This window comes from Rhincodon typus, chromosome 2 (genome assembly GCF_021869965.1).
Source record: "Rhincodon typus isolate 14 chromosome 2, sRhiTyp1.1, whole genome shotgun sequence".
Classification (NCBI taxonomy): domain Eukaryota; kingdom Metazoa; phylum Chordata; class Chondrichthyes; order Orectolobiformes; family Rhincodontidae; genus Rhincodon; species Rhincodon typus.
The window spans coordinates 113,284,537-113,307,519 of NC_063333.1; the positions used below are offsets into that span (position 1 = coordinate 113,284,537).

Below are 22,983 nucleotides of genomic sequence, written 5' to 3' on the forward strand. Positions count from 1 at the left end.
TGTTATTTGCCATTTTGCAGCTCAAGCCTGGATATTGTCCGGGTCTTGCTGCATTTGGATATGGACTGCTTCAGAGGAAGCGGATTCCTATCCAAAGAAACAGGCATGGACATAAAAGTGACAGAAGACGAGTTCAACATCAATGTGTGCTTGAAATTAGTTTGTAAAAGGGATAAAATTAATTTCTTTGCTGAGTACAGATCATACAGCATCAGAGGGGAACAGTCAGAGGTATTGTGAATACATGGCAAGAGGTGGGATAAGAAGACAGGATAGAGTAGGACTGATAGGGACGGAAGAAGAATTGAGAATGGTGTCATTATCTGAGAGTTTTTCCAACATTGTGTTAAAGATTTTGTAATCAACTTGCTGATAAAGGGCTGCTGTTGTGTGCATCTGGGGTACCGACCTTTACCAGCAGATGCTGAGCTCCAACTCTCAGATACTTTCTCCTTTTAATTTTCCCGGACTGTGATCTCACTGTTAAGCATTAAGGTTTTATTTCCAGGATAGTCACTGATCTCCTGTCCCCGTGGAGATCTTCCCACCTCCATCCCTGAACCACACGTGCTCTTTTTACCCCCTCAACCAAAGATTCATCTCCACCATGGTTGACAGGGCTTTCAGTCTTGTCTGATCTATTTACCACACTTCTGTCCTCACCCCTTCCCTTCCCTCCCAGAACAATGATGGTATAGAAAGTGAGGACAAGGGGAACCCCATCAGTTTCTACATTTAAAAGGACCATCTTCTACCATTTCTGGTATTGTTAGTGGAATGCCACCACCAAACACAACTTCCCCTCCTCTTCATTATCAGCATTACTCAGGGACCATGTCTTTCATGATTCCCTGGTCTACTCCATCACACCTAACACTTGCCAACTTGCGCCCCCCACACTCCCACACTATTGCAACTTTCCATGCAATCACCTCCTCCCGGACCAAGGCACAAGCATATCTTCCAAGTGAGCAGCATTTGACTTGTACATTTTTCAATCTAGCCTATTTGCTGCTCACAATGCAGTCCCCTTCCCATTGAAGACCTAACACAGATTGTCCATAAGAGTGCCCTGGACTTCCCAGATACTTGCCATTTCAATAAACCATGTTGCTCCTATGCTAATGTCCCCCAGAGGATGGTGGGAATATAAATCTACTGCCTGGGAAGAGAGTTGAGGTGGAAAACCCACAATCTTTCAAAAGTACTTGAATGAGCACTTGAAACGTCATAACATGTGGGCCAAGTGCTGGAAAGTGGGACTAGTGTAGATTCAGAGTAGTTTTTCTCAGTGCAGATCCGATGGCCTGAAGGCTTCTTCTGTACTATATGATTCTGCCTTTGTCCATAAGCAACTGATAAATTGGATGACTGACTTTTCCGGTTGCTACCTACACGACCAATTCCAACTAATGTATCTGAGGAAGGGTATGAGTTCTGAGGAAGGGTCACCAGACCAGAAACGTTAACTCTGAAGGGAAAAACACAGATGCTGCCAGACCTGCTGAGCTATTCCAGCAACTTTGTTTTTGTTCCTGAGTATAACAGCATCCCCAGTTCTTTTGGTTTTTATAACGTATCTTCAAATTTACTTTAACATAGTTCATATTTTCTTAGGTTCTTCCTGAACATCTTCTGCCAAGTATGAGGTAATGAGCCTATGAGGCCATCATTTTTTGGTTGACGTCTTAATTTTTACTAAAACTCATAAATAGCAAGTGATGGAATTGCTCAGCAAATCTGGCAGCATTTGTGGAGACAGAAACAGAGATATTGTTTGAAGTTGAAGATCCTTCTTCAGAATTGAAATCAGACAGACCTGACAGGTGCGTGCCCTTTCAACAAATCACCTTGCTCCCATATTTACATTTCCGTACAAGGACTGCTACAATGGACATAAGCTGGAGAAACAGCATCTCATTTTCCACTCAGGTACTTTACAGCTTCCATATCTCAACATTGAGTTCAACAACTTCAACCCATGGGCACTTTCCATATCTTGTTGGCTTTTCTGTCAGCGAAGCAGGCCCATTTTCTCAAATTTAAATCTATCATACCTATTTTATTTCTCAATCTCTCTCTTACCACTATTAGCACTCCCCTTGTTGTTTTCTATGGGACACCCAACTATTCTACTCACTCTTCCTCCCCCTCCATCAACACTGTAAAAGCATTATTTTCCAGCCCCCTTGAGTTCAGAAGTGCTTTTGGACTCAAAACATTAACTCAGTTTTTCTCTCCCCACCGATGCTGCCAGACCAACTGAAATTTCTCCAGCCTTTTGTTGTTTTTTTCAGATTTAAAGCATCTGCACTATTTGCTTCTATTTGAAATAGATGGGAACAGTGGGAAGAAGAAGAAAAGGGAAGGTCTGGGATATGGGAGAGGCCTGCAGAGATTAAATGACAGATGTCATGGAACAAAAGGCAAGAGGAATAAAACAGGGCTGCAGTAAACAATCAAAACATTTGTCCTGACAGAGTATAAATAGCAGAATAATGAACCGCTCTATCAAAAAGCAAATGCATGAAGAACAAAATTCAGATGGGCACACAGCAAAAAGGCTGGATTCAAATCAGCTATGGTCTGAAAATTTCAAACTAATGCTCAGTCTCAAAAGGCTGAAAAGTGCCCATTTAGGTCCAGTTTGGGTCACTTCATTTTATGAAGGATGAGGTTTCTAAGAATGTGCAGAGATTTACCAGAATGATTCCAGGGTTGAGAGATTATAGCCACAAGAATAGATCAGAGAGGCTGGATTGCTATCATTGGAGCAAAGAAGATTATGAAAAAATCTACTGGATGATAAAAGATTACAACAGGTTTAGATGAAGACGACAAAGAATAGTTGTCCCTATTAGCTGATTGATATAAAGGCAGAAGGACACACAATTACATTTTTTGGCAAGTCCTGGAGAGACAGAGCGGGAGATAGATAGGCAAAGTGAGAGACAGAGCAAGAGACAGACCGAGCGAAAGAGTGATATGGAGCATTTTGTACAGCAGATGGTAATTACCAGAAATTCTCTGCCTTCAAGAGTGGTAAATGACAAGATAATCAATGATTTCAACAGGAAATTAGATGGAGACTGATGGGAAATGGATTTGCGGAGATAAAGTGGGTGAATGGAACTGATTTGACATTTTACAAGCAGGATTTAATGTTGGCTTAAATTATTCTTTTGAGGAAGTGGTGGAGGCTGGTACAATTACAACATTTAAAAGGATTTGGATGGGTACATGAATAGGAAGGATTGAGAGAGATATGGGCCAAATGATTGCAAACGAGACTAGATTAATTTAGGATATCTGGTCGGCATTGCCAAGTTGGACCAAAGAGTCTGTTTCCATAAAACTCTAAGACTCTGACTTCGTTAGTAAATGAGTAAGATGACTGCGAGGCAAAGAAGTTCATCCAAATGTTCCCCAACCAGAAACTATGGATGAGCCATAAATTCCACTCCCTACCGGAGGTCCAGGTCTGAGGTGTTCAGGTCAGGTGATCCTGACCTAAACAGGAAATCCAAATATGACCTCCGTAGGGCCAACAGAGAGACCGAAAGGTAATACCAAACTAAGCTTGACCTAGACTAACCACACGAACACCATGGTTGTGGTAAGGCTTACGTGACATAGTGGGCTATAGAACGAAGTCAAAACAGAATTGTTGCCATCAACACATCCCTCAATTCATTCAATGCTCACTTTGAACAGAAAGTCAGCCAAACTATGTCACCTATCCCAACAACCTTGGATGTGCCTGTCACCGCCGCAGACATTAGATCAGCCTTCTTGTGCATGAAACTGGCTTGGATGGTGTCCCCAACAGTGCACTCAGATCCTGTGTCTCTAGCTGGCAGGAGTATTTGAGGCATCTTTAACCTCTCCTTACTATGATCTGAAGTCCCGAACTGCTTCAGGAAGACCACCATCATTCTGGTGCTAAAGGAAAATCTTGCAGCGTGCCTCAATGACGACCGCCTGGTTGCACTGACCTCCATAATTCTGAAGAGCTTTGAGACATTAGTCATGTCTTATATGAACTCCAGCCTACCAAATTGCCTTGATTTGCAATTCGCCTCCCGGCGCGACAGGTCCATGGCAGGTGCCACCTCCCTGACCCTACACTCATCCCTGGAACATCTGGATAACATGGATACCTACGTCAGTCTCCTACTTATTGACTGCAGCTGCGTCTTCAACACCATAATTCCAAGCAAACTCACCTCTCAACTCTGAGACCTAGGTCTCAGCTCCCCGCTGTGTAACTGAATCCTCAACTTCCTGACCCATAGGCTGCAATCAGTAAGAATAGGCAACAATACTTCCTCCACCATATCCTCAATACTGATGCCCTGCAAGGTTGCATGCTCAGCCCCCTACTATACTCCTTCTACTCTCACAACTGTATGGCCAAATTCCAACCCAACTCCATTTACAAGTTTGCTGTAAATGCACACCATTGTAGGTCAGATCTCAAACAAAGAGGAGACAGAATACAAGAAAGAGATTGAGTGCTTAGCAGCATGGTGTAAAGACAACAAGCTCTTCACCAACATTATCAAAAAGAAGGAGCCAGTGATTGACTTCAGGAAGCAAGAGTGCAGGAACTGCACCGGTCTGCACAAAATGATGTTGAGGTGGAGATGGTCGAGTGTCAAGTTCTTGGGAGCGATGCTCACCAACAATCTGTCCTGGTTCACCCATGTCGACGCAACGGTCAAGAAAGCAAAACAACACCTCTACTTCCTCAGGAGGCTAAGGAAATTTGGCATGTCCACAAAGACATTTCAGCAATTTTTACAGATGCACCATAGAAAGCATCCTACCTGGATGCATCATAGCATGGTATGGCAACTCTCTTCCCAAGACTGCAAGAAACTACAGTCATGAATACAGCCCCTGTCCACCACACAAAGCGGCCTTCCATCCAAGGACTCCATTTATCCTTCCCACTGCCTCGGGAAAGCAACCAACATAATCAAAGACCCCTCCCACCCTGATGTTATATTCTCTTCCACCATCTTCCGTTGGGCAGAAGAAAATACATGTTAGAACATATTCAAGAACAGCTTCTTCCCCACTGACATCAGACTTTTGAACATATCTCTCAAATGTTAATTCTCCATCTCTCTGTACTTTTCTGCAGCTGTAACACTGTATTCTGCACTCTGTTCTGCTACCCTGATGCACTTTGTATGGTATGATCTGCCTGTATTGCACACAAAACAACACTTTTAACTGTATCTTGGTACGTGACAACAATAAATCAAACTCAGAGATCAATACTTGATATCAAGTCTCAGAATCAAACAGTGATGATCATTGTACTGTAGCCATGACTCAATCCTACACACCTTTTTGACATGCATTCAGCAGAGAATGGAGGAGGATTTTTAGAAGGTGCAGGAAGTAAGGAAGGAAACTAAAATAAATAAAATAAAATAAAAGCCACTAATAAAAACTTGTACATCTACAGTGACATTCTCACTTTTAATTTTATTCTGTTGTTCCAATTACAGCAGTCAGTTTAAAGAACCAGAAAACATATTAGGGGTATTAATAACATTCAACTGCATTGTTAAGTGAAAGCAGCATTTATCTCATCTGTAATACTGTGTGTGAACATGACCATAAAATTTAATGTACTCACACTGTGAAAGCATCTGCAGTCAAATAAACAGTCCAATATGCATTCTAATAAGTTAGATGTAAAAGGGATTCAAACTAAAATTCAAAATTAACCAGAAACATTAAATCCATAGCAACCTATTCAATTTTACATTGCAACAATTGTATTTTTAAACTTAAAACAAAGAGTGGCATTTATGACAAAGGCATTCTGAATGTAACATCATTACCACGAAAGCACAAGCACCCTACACATTGCAAAATTTGAGGTAGCCGATCTGATACTAGACATTCAGTTTGGGCAACAAGAACAGCTTTTTACCTTGTAAATTGCTGACACAATGGCTTTGGTAGAACCCATCCATCAATCATAGCTATTACTTCATGATGAAGGAGTCCTCAACTTGTTGAATGAGAGTGTAGACAATTCATTGACATATTTAAGTAATGTTCTCAACATGCAAATGGGAGTTGGATTTAAAGGAACCATGCCAGTTTCCCGGGAGATGCAGGATGCCAGGTCAAAAAAAACGTGAGTACCTTTGACAGCATTCGTTGTGGGTCGGGATGAGTAGGTATCCTCTATTTCCTCAAGGAAGCACTTAGACTCCCCTCTGTTGACTGCAGCCTTTTTCACGCAAAAAGACCTACTCTCTCATTCCCTCCCTCTCATGATCTTCCACCCATTCACAGGTCCATTACCTTGGTCTATTCCCAAAAGTCACTGGCTACAATAGTTTGCCTTTGGTTTTCGCAGCAATTTGGCTGGGTGCCAAATGGGACATAAAGGAAGATAATTATGACGTCCTGCAATTGAAGTGAACAATGCAAGTGTATCCTGACCTTGCTTGGTTACCCATGCTACTGCACATCCTCACATGGCTCCCAGAAATATCAGGCTAAATGCTCTTCGAAACAAAAAAAAAATCAGTTTGTAAAATAATTGCAAAATAAAACTTTTATAGTGTTTTTCATGTATGAACAAATGCTGTAAAAGGAGAACTGGGGTATTCCAAACAGGAAGAATAAAATTTGGAAATGTGGCTGAAAGCAGAGTCAAAAAAAAAGTCTAAAATGTTGGAAAAAAGACAGATGCAGGGCTTGGAGAATGAATTCCACAAAAGACACTATGGTAGAAGGTCATTGTGGAGCAAACATTGAGAGATGAGCAGGAATACCACAGAATTAGAACAGCACAAGAGGTGCTGGAGTGTATGGCTTAGAAACATTACAAAGGTTGGCAGAACGGAGGCCATTGGAACAATTAATAAGGAAAAGGATTTTAAAATTGATAAGTAGCACAGAATCATTTTTGGGTGTCAACAAAGAATGAAGCAATTGGAATGTAGCATGTACTGAAGAAATCAAGATGGAAGGTGACAATAACCCAAAGACTGGTTTCAGTGATGTCACACAGAAGCTAGGGACGTAGGTCAGAAGATGTTCTAATGGTAAAAAGTAGGCAGCATTGATGAAGAGACTGGATGTTGGGTCTAAAGTTTAGCTCAGGATCAAAGAGGATTATTGAGCTGTTGGGTTCAGTCTAATTGAGCTGCTGGATAAAGGTTGACTGGGAAGAAATATCTTCTGGTCAAAACCAAATACAAAGGTGGCCTCGTGCTCAGAGCTAAAGAATATCCAAGGATTTAGTCCAAATGGAGGCCATTTGGGGTTTTGCCAGTTCTAAAGGCTGGAAATACAAAATGATTCCACTGCCTGCTCTGTATATTTTTCTACTTTGAATGTATCAATAATTTCTGTCACCATTACACTGTAGCAAAGATTTCACAATCCACAACCTACAGAAATAAATTTCTCTCAGTCCCTCTTGTTAAACTAGCTGTGATGATTTCAAATAGATACCAATGGTTATGTCTCCCCATGAGACAAGAAAGTATTTCCCATTCATTCTGCCAATGCCTGCATAACTGTAATTCCATTGTTGAGCTGGTGAAAACTATGGCTAATTGGGCACATGATGTTAAACATCATCCAAGAATTGTGGTGTTAAAGATTGTAGGGGGAAGGCAAAATTAGATATTGTCTTAGCTGATCCAGTGTATACAGATAATGTCACAGCAAACCACAGCCTCAGTGAAAGATAGAAGATGAGAGACACTAAACCTTTCAACAAGCCAGAGATGATGCAGAAATGGGGGAATTATAACCATGTTGGAATTATAGGAATAGAACAAGAGAGCCAGACTATGAACAAGAGCTCAGAGCAGGACCTATAAGAGGTGAACTACTAGCTGTGACAAAAAGGTAGAATGTGGGACCCTGAAATATGGAAACTAAAATGGTATTGGAGGATGGAGGGATTGATTGTGTCAAATGACCACAGAAAACTTGACGTGAACAAGAGGAAGACCACACTGGGTCACAGTCACACAAGATATCAACAAATGCCTGATCATCTTAACATCTAGTGAAATGTGATCATTCAAGACCATTTTTTATAAATGTGGCACAAGTCAGTATGCCTAAAGAAGTTAATAGAATTTGACCACATAGTTTAAAAAAAGGGTGTAATGATGTAGCTATCAAGTTTTTACAGGTACCTTTTGGCTACACCAGAGATACCATGCAATGACAATGGTTTTCTGGTGACAGAGTAAAATTAAAACTGCACATAAAACTATTTTTTGGTGTAATCATTCAAGAATAAAAGATATTTTTCTGCCATGATGCTTCAGAGAGGTACTTTGTGGATGTATTGAAAGACTATATGCTGTATGAAATAAATCACGAAAGCTATCCAATACAACCTATTCTCAAATTACATTTACAAGCTGAAGCTCAAACTAATTGCTGAAAACTCAGTGGAAAAATCAATTCTTTGCAAGACCTCTCAACGATCTTCTGCCCTCTCCCACTTCTATTCTTTTGTCTGCAAACTCCCAAACTATTATTTTCATGCAGTGGACTATAAGAGAAACTGTCCAACACCACAACCTTACAATGCCCCGAGGAAACACAGTTTTTTTTTTAGGAGGGGCTTCCAACATTATTCTTGTTTAATTAAGAAAGGAGAGGAGAAAAAGTGAATCTTGCACTCATCACAAAAAATGTCAGTTGAATGGAAAATTTCCATTATAAGTGCTCAGAATTAGCGCAAAACATTTCAAAATAAGTATTGCACAACCTAACACCAAGAAAAACCACTGCCACTCTCCTTTAACAGTTTGTGTCAACTTTCAAACTTAACCATTTTTTTCCAGAGTTCAAAATAATTCTATTTTCTACAGCAATTATTCCTGCCTTCAGCCCATGTTGCCAAGGGCTGGCAAACATTATTTCACTTAGGACCTCTGCTACTGGCACATGCATGTGACTGGCATTCTGCAATTTGAATGTTGCTTTCAAAGTTGAAAATGACGGTCTCACTGTAATGGCCAAAGACAGCAATAAGCAAATAAATCAGCCTCAATTTGCATAACTGTTATGAAACCCCCTCATACAATTAATGAGGAACACCTTTGTGGTTATAAAGCTAAGTAAAAATGGGTGCGAATGCAAATATTTCAGTCTATAAATAATAGTCATAGTGCAAGTGATGAAACCAAGAGGTAAACTGATAACAAAGTATGTCAGTGAATAGAAATATTAATTCCATCATTACTCTAAATAGTCTCTAAAGAGCTCTTCACCTTTTTTGAAATGTTAAGCTTTGTAGATCTCACATTGTTAAGAATCTAAACGAAAGCAAGTCAGATTGTTCCATTAACACATTAAATGGGAAAGTTGCAAGCAGAAAATGGAATACCCATAATGTAAACATGTTCAGTGTTTCTTCATAATTATGTGAAAAGTTTTAAAAACGAGAAGCACCTAAAGCAAAGTTCAAACAACATACATATTAAAAAGTGCTACTTCACAACACAAACTCAGTACTTAGTTCAGTTATTGAGCAATTCAGAAACATATTCAATAAAATTTAGATTATAGTTGGTAGCACAGTTTGATGCAGGACTCCTGCAATCTAGGTCCGAGAAACTTACCAACTAATATGCAAATTGCTTTTCTCAGCACTGCGAGAAAATCAGGAAATGGAACTCTGGTAAATTAAATTAGATCCATGCAATTCTGTGTAACCCAAAAGCTTTACATTTTCCAATTCTGAGAAATGTATTTTGAGCAAGTCAATTATACAATCAAATAAAGCACAGCAAATCCGTCACAGGCTGTATGTTGCTTAAAAGCCAATAAACAATTTCAAATAAAAAGGAAACAAAGTCTGGTTCTCTACGTTGTTCCTTCAATTGGTGCTCTCCGTACACGGGCTGATTTAGGTCTGTGACGTATAGGTGTGGGTGGCAAGTCTCCTATACTTTCAGTTTCTGATGGCTCAGTGTCTCCCTGCAGTGAGCTGGTGTCACCTACAAGTTCACGAAGAAATTTGAACTTGGACAGGAACAGCTGCCAAACCACATACCAACCTAGAAAGCAACAGAAAAACATTTACTACTCAAGGTAACGATGTAAATAGGCAGAGTTCTTAAGATTCATAATACCTGCTACTCAACAGGATAAGAGTTTGTAAGCAAATTGCAGCAGAACTACAGAACATCTGGAGATATTATTAAAGTCTTCAAGATCAGGTCAGATCAGGCCTTCAGCATATGATTCAAGTTCACAAAATCATACAGCACACAGGGAGACTGTTCATGCCTGGTCTTGAAAAAGAGCAATCTAATTTGGGGAGGCAATGGCCTAGTGGTATTATCGCTGGACTGTTAATCCAGAGACCCAGATAATGTCCTGGGGACCAGGGTTCGAATCCCGCCATGGCAGATGGCGGAATTTGAATTCAATAAATATCTGGAATTAAGAGTCTAATGATGACTGTGATTCATTGTTGATTGTTGGGGAAAAAACCCCATCTGGTTCACTAATGTCCTTTAAGGAAGGAAACTGACATCCTTACCTGGTCTGGCCTACATTTGACTCCAGACCCACAGCAATGTGGTTGACTCTAAACTGCCCTCTGGGCAATTAGGGATGGGCAATAAATGCCGCCTAGCCAGCGACACCCTCATCCCATGAATGAATAAAGAAAATAAAATCTTTGAAGCCTACTACCTATCAAATCATTAATGAGGCGCTTGCCCGGCTGGGAATCTAGGTTACCTTCAATCTCCATATTTACTGTCAAAAGGCACTTGACATTGGCACAAATCATCCTGCTCTCCAAAACCCACACTCCCCAAACCCTCAACCAAACCTCCCCACAACTCCATGGATGAACTTATGAATTTGTTGCAGAGTTAGCTATGCCTCACCATTCAGTTTAAAGAGGATGATTACATCCCTTTATCTGCACTCTACATTCTGGATAGCCTGGTAAAATTCTGAGACAATCCCTACAAATCAATTAATTAGGTCATAAGTTTCTTTACAGAAGAAGTGAAAACTACTACACTCTCTGTGACAGATTGCAAGTACACAATCACTGTTCTAGTGGAAATCATGGTCAGTGGTTATGGCTCTCCAGTTTACGGAAAACATAGCCTGGCACACCCGTCAACAAGACCATTTTGTTTCAAAATCATCTTTTGAATTTGGATTTGCTGGCAAGGAAATAATGCCTTTCTCTAGTCAGCCCAAAAAGGTGGTAGGTTCACTTCCCCTAAACCCCTGGCAGCAGTTTGACCACTTCAGAGAGCAGTTAAAAGCGAATGACTTTGGTGACGTCTCATCTGGGCCAAAACAATCAAGCATGACAAGTTTCCTTTCCCAAAAGCATTGTTGTAAAAATCCAAGTGGTTCACCAATCTATCACATCTACTGATAGTGCTATTTACTTTCAGATTTTCTTTGCGCCCAACTTTAAATTCTCTAATTGTTGCGCTGGGATCTGAGCTCACATTCCTTGGATTACTAACCGAATAATTTAATAATGACACCACCATCTAAAATGACCTGTTAAAGTTAAAATGTGAGAGATGGGCTGAATTGACACGTTACTTTCAGTTGGGTGATGTGAGAATTTCACAATATTTCTTGTTCAGAATTAATCGGGATGCAGATAGGTCAGAAGCATGAGATACAGAATGTTATCATGAACTGCCAAAATGGCAGCTGCTTTCCTATTTTCCTGTCAAAAACTATAACCTCCCTCACTGGGGCTTTTGGAGATCTTATTCCCCATTGTGATCAAAGTGAAAATTTGAAGGATTGGTATTTGCTGTTATGGATTTTTGCTCCTTTTGAAAGAAGAGAATTTCCTTTTGTCACCTTAAGATACAGAATGGACCTTATGAGTATAACAAATGCATGCACAAAACAACTGGATTCCACATTTACTCGAGTGATTACATGGAAGATTAGGAGTAACAAATACTTTCAGATAAAAACTAAGCCTATCAACCTTAGTATGCTGTCTTGCACCAAGTGATAATAAACAATTTTAAAACTTTTATGTTAGACGCCATGGGTAAAGGCAGACAAGATTAATACGTGCATTTTCGGTGGGCTTGGCTGATTCTCGTTACCTTACCCCACCTGGCACATCATGTTTCCAGCCAAGAGCTGTTTTCCATATGATGGATTCACTAGTTCTGACTTATGGGAGGTGGGCATCACTGACAAGATCAGAATTTGCTGCCCACTCCTAATTACTCATGAGAAGGTGGTGGTGAGCTGTCCTCTTCAACAGTGCAGTTGGGAAGCGAACTTCAAAATTTTGATTCAATGACAATAAAGAAACAATGATATATTTCCAAGTCAAAACTGTATGACAAGAGGAGAACGTAAGAGGTAGCAATGTACTTACAACTCTTGTTCTTACAGGTGGTAGAGGTTGTGGGTTTCAAAAGGTATTGTCAAAGAAGCCTTGGTGAGTTGTTACAGTGCACATTACACACTTTTACCACTGTGTGTTAATGATGGAGGCAGCAAGTATTTAAGGTAGTGAATGGGGTACCAAAGAATTTTTATTTTTGTCCTGGATGATTTTGAGCATCTTGAACATCATCAGAGTTGCACTCATCCAAGGATTATAGACACGGTCTTTGGAGAGTCAGAAGATGAGTCACTCTCTATAGAAAGCCCAGTCTCTGATCTGCTCTTGCAGTCAGTTTTTAATGCCTGTCCAATTAGGTTTCCAATCAATGGTGTCACAACCGCCCCCTTGATGCAGGTTCCTACATTACCTCATTGGGAGCTGGTTTTTGCTGGGTACGCAAAACATAAGTCACTTTTTCACCTCAAATATTTACAATGGAGGTACTGAATTTTATACATAAAACTCCCAATTTATCAAATTTCAATCACTGGAAGCAGCAGACTGTCATATTTTAATCACAAGATTTCAGCCAATAGTTGGGGTGGAATTGATTCACCATGTGCCATTTTGTTTCAGACTTAAAAACATTTTATTTGCATACAATTAACATTATAGTTTCAAATTTAAAATGTACTTTTGATTCCTCTTCCAGCAAATGCTCCAAAAATCAGGTCTTGGGTTTGCTTCATAACACTAATATACAACAAAATATCCAGCCATAGGTCTGCAGTTCCCGCCTTGTCCACCCTTAACCCTTTGCTATCCAAACTCTTACTGACTGAAATTGTGCATTAAGGTTCAGTTTTCTAAATTACTGTCAGCAAGAAGCTGAAACTCATGTAAGCCCAAGTTTGGTATAGATGATATTAGTTGAATAAAAAGCAACATTAGGTGCTGCTGGGATAGTTGTCAGGGCTAGGAGGCAGAAATACAGAACACCTAAGAAACAGAAGCAGAAGTAGACCAGGCTATCTATAGAGACTGTTCCATCATTCAATATGATGAGTTAGTGATCTTGGGCTTCAACTCTGCTTTCCTGCCTGCTCACAAGATTTGATGATTCCCAAGAGATGAAATAATCAAAATTTTGCTTAAATATTCTCAACAATGGGGCATCCACAAATTTCTGGGGTGAAAAATTCAAAGAAGTTAACTCTTTGAGCAAAGAAATTTCTCCTCATTGTAGTCCTCAATAGTTGCTCCCATTATCCTGCAAGTATGGCCTTAGAGTCCCCAGCCAGCACAAACAACATTTTCAACCCCGGGAAATCCCTTCAGAATCCTTTAACGAGATCAACTCTCGCTCTTCTGAATTCCAGAGAATGCAGGGTCAATTTACTCAGCCTCGCATCATGTTCATTCCAGAGACCAATCTAGTGAATCATTGTTGTAGTGCCTCCAATGCAAATAAATCCTAAATATAGAGATCAAAATTGCACGATATCCCAGGTGTGATCTTACCAAAACACCTGTACAATTGTAACAGAACTTCTTTATTCCTATAATCCAATCCCCTTGCGAAAATGGCTGACATGCCATTTACCATCCTAATTGATGGCTGTCTTATACCTTCATGCTAACTTTGTGTTCTGCGTAAAACAAACCCAAGTTTCTCCAAACATGAACATGTAAATTTTTCACACCCTTTCAAAATATTCTACTTCTCTATTATTGACTAAAATGAATAACTCCACAACAACGCACATTATATATCACCTGCCAACTTGTTACCCACTCACTTGTCTATACTTCACCTCTTTGCAGTCTTTCAGTACCCTCCTCATAGCCTTCATTTCCATGTAACTTTGTATCGTCAGCAAACCGAGATGCATTACTCTTTGTCTAGGTTACTGCTTCCCAAGCTTTCTATCCCCACTATGGTCCTATTTCAAAAAATGAAAATTGTCCTGACCCCTCTGAGAACTGAGAGTGGGGAGGGATTTGGGAAGACTGAAGAAACAAGGGGACAGGTGCAGACAGTGAAGGTATAGAGCAACAGAGCAGCCATTGCTACGTCTGGAGTTTACCACCCCAATATCTCAGCTTGGAACCCCACTTGGGAAGTCTGATCCTGGCTGCAGAGAACTGTACTTACCCCCACTGACTATATCACCACAACATTCCTTTTCACTCCCTCCACTTGAGTCGCATCCTGCACCATGGTATAATGGTCAGGCTGCTCATCCACATAGGTAGCAAGCCCAAGACCTGATTTTTGGGGCATTTGCTGGGAGAAGAATGAAAAATACATTTTAAATTTGAAATTATAATGTCAATTGTACACAAACAAAATGTTTTTAAAATCTGAAAGACAAGGGCTGAGGATACTCCATTTCTAGTTGCTGGATCCATCCCTACACCTGCCTGATGTGACTTACAGTCACAACCTCACGGTCCTGACCTTCAACCAACTGCCTTCCCAAGTACACAGGTAATTCTCTCAAAATTGATGCTCTGCAAGCTGCATCTCAGACTCGTTGACACAAAGGTAAACTGCAAGGAGGAGCAGAGAGATTGCAAAAGAGATTATAGCAAGTTAAGTGAGTAGGCAGCAAGATGAGTATGGCAAGGGGAATTGTGAAGTTATTCGTAAGAATAGAAAAATAGATTTTTTTTATAAAATAGATTTGAAATATGTTAATATTAATCTTCAGAGAGACTCAGGTGTGTTCATACAAGGAACACAAACTTAGCAGGCAGGCACATCAGCAATTAGGAAGGCAAATGACACGTTTGCCATTATTCCAAAGGGATTGGATTACAGGAATAAATAAGTCTCGCTACCATGAAACTATAAAGGGCCCCTTTACTTTGAGATTATGCCCTCTCTGATTCTACGGCTCTGGTTTTAGACCCTTCCATGAGCGGAAACATCCTCTCCGAATCTACCCTGTCAAGTCCCTTAAGAATCCTATATGTTTCAATGAGATCATCCCATTCTTCTAAATTCCATTGAGTAGATTCCCAGGTAGACAAACAAGAGGCTGGAAGAGCACAGCAAGCCAGACAGCATCTGGAGGAAAGGAGCAGTCAATGTTTCGAGTATTATCCTTCTTCAGGACCGCTTGTCCATGTTCAGGACTGTGCACATTCAGGACTTGTAATTCCATGTCACAGAGAGCTGTGAGGGCACCGTCCTCGTGTATATTTAAGGCCGAGATAGATTTTTGATCAGTAGGGGAATCAAAGGTTTTGGGGAAAGGACAGGAAAGTGGACATGAGCAGTATCAGATCAGCCAGTACAGTCCCAACCTGTTTAACCTTTGCTGAAAAAGCACAATCCCACCATACTGGGAATTATTCCAATGAACGTTCTTTGAACTGCCTCCAATGAAACAATACAATTTTCAGGGCTTTGGTGAGACCATATCTAGAATACCCTGCACAATTTTGGTCTCTAAATCCAAAGAAGGAGATACTTATATTGGAGATGATACAGCAAAAGTTCACTAAAGTGGTCTCTGGGATGAAGAGGTTGCCCAATAATGAAAGGCTGAGTAAATTGAGCCTGTGCATTTCAATCTTTTAAATTCCATAAAATGCTGTCACTGAAACTTAGAAAATTCTGAAGTGTCTGGATAGGATAGCTGTTGAGAGATCTATCTCAGGTTAAGCAGACAATCATTTGGGGTGAGGACAAATTGCTTCACTCAAAGGGTTAGGAATCTTCAAAACATTCTATGCCAATGGGTTACGAATGATCTACTGTTGAACACATTGACGACTAGAATAGACAACATCTTGGTCTCTCAGAGAACCAAGGGATATGGGGAGTGGGTGGGAAGCTGGAATTTAAGCCCAAAATCCATCACAATCACGGTCAGTGGTGAAAGGTTCAGTGGTAAACATGGTCTGCTCGTATTGCTCATTTTCTGGTGCTCACCCAACTCTCCTTACCAGTTAGCATTGTAAATTAGAGATAACAAGGTGTAGAGCTGGATGAACACAGCAGGCCAAGCAGCATCAGAGGAGCAGGAAAGCTGACGTTTCGGGCCTAGACCCTTGGCTTCGCAGTGGGGTTAAAATTGTTTCAGAGATAGTAGGAACTGCAGATGCTGGAGAATCTGAGATTCTGGAGAATCTGGAGAATCTGCAGTCCTACTATCTCTGAAGCATTGTAAATTAGTTCCTTTTCACTGTTGATACCTCTTTACTTGCAAACTATCCAATCTCCATCCTCACAAAAGTCCTTAAACATGTTGCCGCCTCTCAAATACATTTTTATCCTTACCCGAACTGTGTTTTGATCTCCTCTACTGCATAACATAAATGGTCCTAATGAAAGTCATAAATGGCATCTAACATGACTGGTATTAACTAAGGTATTAACCTTTCTCAATCTTCTTAAACACCATGCAAACATTGACAACTGACACATCTGCCTCCAAGTGTTTTCAACAATTTTTCAGATCTTTTGGCTGCTCTATTTTAGTTCCACTTGTACTTACTGGTATACATTACTTATACTAACAGCTCCTCTACCCAGGTATCACTACCTCCAGAGTCCTCGAAACAGCCCTGTTTGGCTTCTTCACCCACATGTTTAGTTCCATATTCATAGGCATGAAGGCAATTTTCTTCTGTGCCTCAATTTCTTTGGAGTTTCCAGTACCTATGTGTGTTGATAGAAAGTTTGGGGGGGCGGGGAACCAGAAGTGTTGGGAGAAAGCTGCCTCCTCCATGGTCACAATTCCAGGAGAAGTCTCTCCAGTGGCCCTGCCACAACTTGATCAGCCTGTGGTACAACAGACCTTCCTTAGAAGGGACTTCCTTCATTAAACCCCTCTATTTTTCCACCTCCCTCTCCCTCTCTTAAACACACCACTTTCCCCAGGATTTTCACCAATTGTTCTTTCCTTTGCTTGGCTGATCATATTTTTGAAGCACCTTAAGACTTTTCTTTAGAATTAAGGATGCTATTTAATTAAAAGTTCATAATATACACGTGGTACATACGTATATCAGGCACATAAATAGGCAACGTTTAGAGGGATAAGGGCCAAATGCAGACAAATGGGACTAGTTCAGTTTAGGAAACCTGGTTGGCATGGATGAGTTGGGCTGAAGGGCCTGTTTCTGTGCTGTATGACTATGACATTTCCGAAGACAAAAATGTCAAATACGTGAATATAGGAGAGGAAAAGATATGTATGTGTGAGAAAATATTGCAGGTGCTAAAAATCAGTAATCCTCGGCAAAGATCTCAGCTTCTTCTTCTTCCACCACAGTCTTCATAAATTTCAAGTTCAGTAAGATGCTAAGTTTGTCTTTGCTCACCTTCACCTCTGCACCCACTTCTTTTATCTAGAGTCTTCCTCCTTGAAAATTAGGTCTTTTCATTCATCTTCAAAATTGTCATTTCACCTGGAGTCCTCCCTATGGCCTCTCATCCTCTCTAAATCTTTTCACTTCAAACTTATTTCCATCTGAATTATTAGTGTTCCATTCTCTCAGGTCCAATCTTAAACTCGTCATTCAGCTTGCTGATCCTGTTTGGCAAACTGACCTATGCACGACAGATAATAAACTCCAAATCTCTAACACAGGGGGAGATTACGAGAGATGAGGATTAAAGAGGCTTGTCATCAAGGCCCTGTATAGTTGGAATAAGACTTCCGATCTGGTCTGCTCCAAGTTCTTGCAATGAAGGCCAACAGAATAGCAGGGTATTATTGGAAACTGCTGATGTACAAAGGGACTCAAAAGTCCTTCATCACCAGTCACTAAAAGCAAGCATGCAGGTGTAGCAAGCAATCAGGAGGGCTAATAGTATATTAGCCAGACTCTAAATTCTTTAAAAATTGAAAGAACTGCAGATGCTGGAAATCAGAAACAAAAATAAAAAATTACTAGGAAAGCTCAACAGGTCAGGCAGCATCTGTGGAGAGAAATCAGAGTTAATGTTTCGGGTCCAGTGACCCCTGGGACTCGACTCACTGGACCCAAAACGTTAACTCTGATTTCTCTCCACAGGTGCTGCCAGACTTGCTGAGCTTTTCCAGCAATTTCTGTTTTTGTTCCAAATTCTTTAATTACTTGAACTTATTAATTGCCATGATGGGATCTGGACTACTGTATACAGTTTGGACCACTGGACTATCAACCCAGTGCTATTACTGTCCCCTGGTGCAAGGCAAGGTCAGATTTTTAAAAAAATGGATTTACAGTAGGTATAAATGGATATAAGAGAATCCTCAGCAACAATTGCCCATAAAAAATAGGGACTGAGGTTATGATGTGAAATTGCTGAACAAAATGCTGTATCCAGGATGCTGTAAAGTGCCTAATTGAAAGATTATATGCTGTTCCTTAAACTACATTGAAACCATGCAGAAGACCAAAGGCAGAAAAGACCAAATAGAAGGCAAAGCAGAGAATAACAATGACAGGCAACAGGAAGCTTATAGGCTTAACAGCAATTTTCCAGAAAATGCTCACTGATCTGCATCTGGTGCCCTCAGCGTAGAAGAGACTACATTTGGAATATTTCATATAGTACAGTAAATTTAAACAAGTACAAATAATTTGTTGTTGCATCTGAAAAGAGTGCTTGGATAATGATAACAGAGGAAGTAAAGGACAATTGCTGCATCTCTTGTAATTGCATGGAAAGGTGGCAAGGGAAGGGGAGGAGATTTTGGGTATGATGGAAGAATGGACCAAATTGATAGAGTTAACAGTACTTTCAGAACACTGAAGGGGATGGTAGATAATGATGATACATTTCCTGGTGGAATTATATGGGAGGTTTGAAATGGTAGAGGAAGATCCCTTGAATATGGGGCTACTGGGTTTGAAACAGAGGAAAAGGGAACCCTATGTAGGGTTGAGTAATTTTTCAATAGTTTACAGTTATGTCACTCTGGAGCTGGGGAGGGGTAAGAGCAGAAGTACAGGAAAGCAAACTGATGCAGTCAAGGGCCCTGTAAACCGTGATGAAAGGGAATCCGAGGTTGACGAAAATGGACAATATACTGGAAACCCTGGTACAGAAGGCAGAAAGTTACACAAAGAGGGAGAAATAGGGACAATGGAATATAATCCCCTACGAGAAGCGAAGTGGTTGTTGGTTGATTGTCCTCATTTCTGTGGATAAACTGAGAAGTTGAATAAGAGAAGGGAAGAGTTCAGGATGGACCATATAAAAAGGCAAGAGAAGGGTGGAAATCAGAAGCAATGTGAATGAAATATTCCAGTTCAGGACGAGAAGGCAATGAAAATGATACAATCAATGAAATATGGTGTGGGTGGGGTGGAATAAGTTTCTACGGGAAAGACAATCTGTTACCCTTACTTGGTCTGTCCTACATGTGACTCAATATACAGAAAGTGATGTGACTGACTCTTAACTGCACTCCAAAATAGCCTAGCAAGTCACTTAGTTTGTACTAAATGGTTACAGAGAAACCAAAATTGAATAAAATCAGAAGGCCTACCTGGATTAGCTAGGAACCAGAAATGACAATGGCACACTCAGGCCAGTTGGTCCTGCAATGTCCTGTTTATTAACAGCTAGGGGCTCGTGCCATAAAATTTGGGAAAAGTGTCCCACCTCTCTCATTAAGCAACAACCTGACTTGGTTGCACTTTCAAGGGCACAGAATGTACTATGGGTACAGGACTTCAAAGTCCATCATCAAGAGTGGCCTGGTAGCACGACTACTGACTGAGACGGTTGAGTCCTGAAAGACATTGCTGATAGACTGGCTCTGCAGAAGCCTGTGGGGGAACGAACAAGAAGGGAAGACCTATTAGAATAAGTCCTCCCCAATCTACCTGTCACAGGTGCATTTTCTATGACTGTATCAGGAGCAGTCACAATGCACATATCTGGAAGACAATTCTTCACAATAAAAATACCACTCATTTGTAACAACAGCACTGTACTAAATAAGATAATTTCATAACAGATCTAGCAGCTCAAAACAGGGCATCCATGCCATGCTGTGGACCAGCAGCAGGATTTTACTCAACCACCATTTGTAATCTCTTGGTTCAGTATATTCCTCACTTTGTCATTACCATCAAGACAAGGGATCCACACTGGTTTAACGAAAAATGCAGGAGAGCATATCAGAAGCAGAATGAGACATACCTAAAAATTGGTTGCACAGCCTCCTCACTAATGTTCAGGTTGGGTTCTATTAGGGTCACTCTGCTCTAGATCTCATTACAGCCTTAGTTCAAATATAAGCAAAAGGGCTGAACGAACAGGCAATGAAAGAATAACTGTCCTTGACATCAAAGCAATATTTGATCCATTGTGGCACCAAGGGGCCTTAGTAAAATTGAAGTCAGTGGAAGTTGGGGAGATAGTGCTACAAAAACAGGTCAGAGGCAGTAGCTCTGTAATTTTGTAACTTGCCTCTTAATCCACTAAATCCACCGACAAAACACAAGTTAAACATTTCTTAGAATATACCTTTTTGTGTGCCCAAGTACAGCACCTTCCAAATCTGCAACCTCTACAGCCTAGAAGGACAAGGCAGCAGGCACATGCAAATACTACAACTTACAACTTGTCCTCCAAGCCACACAATATCCTGACCTAGAACTATAATCACCAGTCCTTTACTATCATGAGGTCTAAATCCTGAAGCTCCCTTCCTAACAGCACTGTGGGTATAAATGCAGTAGTTCACGAAGGCAGCTCATCAACACCTTCCAAAGAGCAATGACATCTGGGAAACAAACCCAGGCATTGAAGGTGTTGCTATATCTCAAAGAAAAAAAAGCTTCCATTGAAATAGAGAATTGGCTACAGAAACGTGCACTGAAATGGAGACAGGGAGGACTGGCCATATCTTGTTATTAACTGTTTAACAATGGAAGATAGTGGCCTGGGATACCGTGCTATGTACCCAGGACTCCACTAGATTCTTCACGTTTAAACCAGTGTTCTTCTGCATTAACATAATTGGTTTCAAATTACTTCAACAGGAATCACAATTCATATCATCTAGGAAGGCAATGACCAGAACATCTTTAGGATGGACAGAGAAACAGAAGGAACAGTCAGTCAGTGATAAATCAACCTTACTGGGGCTAATTTTGATTAGTTACAATGGAAAGTAGCCTAGGAGATACTGGGTAGAAAAGATAACGAATGTGGCAGTAGTAAGCGATGGAAAATGTTCCAACCACAAGTGATCAAGGAATCAACAGCCAGACAATTACATTTATAACTGACAGAGAGACACATGTACACTGACCAAAAATACTGATAATCCATTTATAGATACATAATTGAATAAGTAATCCAGAAGTTTAGGCTAATGCTATGGGGACTTAAGTCAAAATCCCACCATGGCAGTTGGTAGAATTTAAATTAATAAGTCTGAAATTAAAAGCTATTCTTACTAATAGTCACCATGAGATTATTGCTATTGGTGTAAAACATAGTTCCTTCACTAATATCCTTTATAGATGCAAACCTGCCACCCTTACCTAGTCTGGTGTACATGTAACTTCAGACACACTAATATGTCTCTCCCTGAAACTGCCGATAAAACTATTCAGTTTAAGGGCAATTAGTGATGGGCAAATGTGTACCTTCCCAGCAGCACACATATCCCATAAAAGAATAAAAACGTGCAGGTAAAAATCAGATCCTTGAAATAGATATAAATGTATAGGTACAGTGGTGATAACTAATGTATTCACAAATACATTAACATTAGCATTTATAGTATAGGCACGAAAAAGACACATCAATCTAATTATATTTTGAATGCATTGATATAAAGGCGAACGTTCGTCCTGCCTGTCCAACATGCAACAGCTGTGAGATCGAAGTTGTACATGCTTTTTTATTGCAGGCTCATTTGCGTCGGAGAAAAGAATATGGCATTGGATTCTACCACCTCAGGTTAGGTCACGCTCACACCCAGATGACACGTAGCATCTTTAAACCTTTTCTAAGCATTTTTGTATTTCTATTGTAAAGTTCTCAGACCAATTAAAAGATTAAATAATGATTAAGATATACACAATGTCAATCTATATTGCGTTGCATTTCTTTAAATAAAAAGCACTTCTTTTTTTGTATGAAATTTCTTCATTTTGAAGAGTTTGATTCATGATTCAAGAAACGGTGGGAATAGCACTATCACTCACAGTGGAAACACGATATATACCCAAAGGCCAGCGTGTAAGAGGATCGCGCTCCGATTTTTTTTTTCCCTTCCGTCAGGTTTGTTACTCACCAAAAACCATAAATAAGAGGACGCATAAGAGAGTGGCGACCAAAACCAGCAGGGTCAGACCGATGCTCTGTAACATTGCGCGCCTGGAGGCGGGTGTCCCGTATCACTGGCAGCTGCAGGACTCACTCAGTAACTCCACTAGGCCCAACATCGGCTTCAGTGATATGAAGCCAGACTGATCACAATGCCGACCCTCAATCACGTACTCCACAATAACACTGGCCGTTGCTAAAACCGTAGACAGTGGGCTCTGATTATAGAGCCTATCGATTACCGTAGTTTCCGGCAATCTTTGCTCTCACATTGACAAATGCTCTTCCCCAAGGCCTGCGCCGCCCCGCGGTATGTTGGAGACTGTAG

The 22,983-nt window shown here is 40.5% G+C and overlaps 1 protein-coding gene across 1 annotated transcript; it reads right to left on the bottom strand.

The window, feature by feature from the left end:
* Positions 1-5,474: 5,474 nt before the first annotated feature.
* smim13 (small integral membrane protein 13) lies at positions 5,475-22,958 on the bottom strand. Its single transcript, XM_020517998.2, has 2 exons — positions 22,624-22,958; positions 5,475-10,070 (listed from the first exon to the last, which is right to left on the bottom strand). Exons 1-2 carry the CDS (start codon positions 22,697-22,699, stop codon positions 9,877-9,879), a joined length of 270 nt encoding a protein of 89 aa, XP_020373587.1. The 5' UTR covers positions 22,700-22,958; the 3' UTR covers positions 5,475-9,876.
* Between the last annotated feature and the right edge of the window lie 25 nt (positions 22,959-22,983).

Coding starts and splice junctions, on each gene's coding strand:
- smim13 (XM_020517998.2), bottom strand. CDS start 22,699: ATGTTACAGAGCATCGGTCTGACCCTGCTGGTTTTGGTCGCCACTCTC. Junction 10,071..22,623: donor CCTCTTATTTATGGTTTTTG/GTGAGTAACAAA, acceptor GTTGCTTTCTAG/GTTGGTATGTGGTTTGGCAG.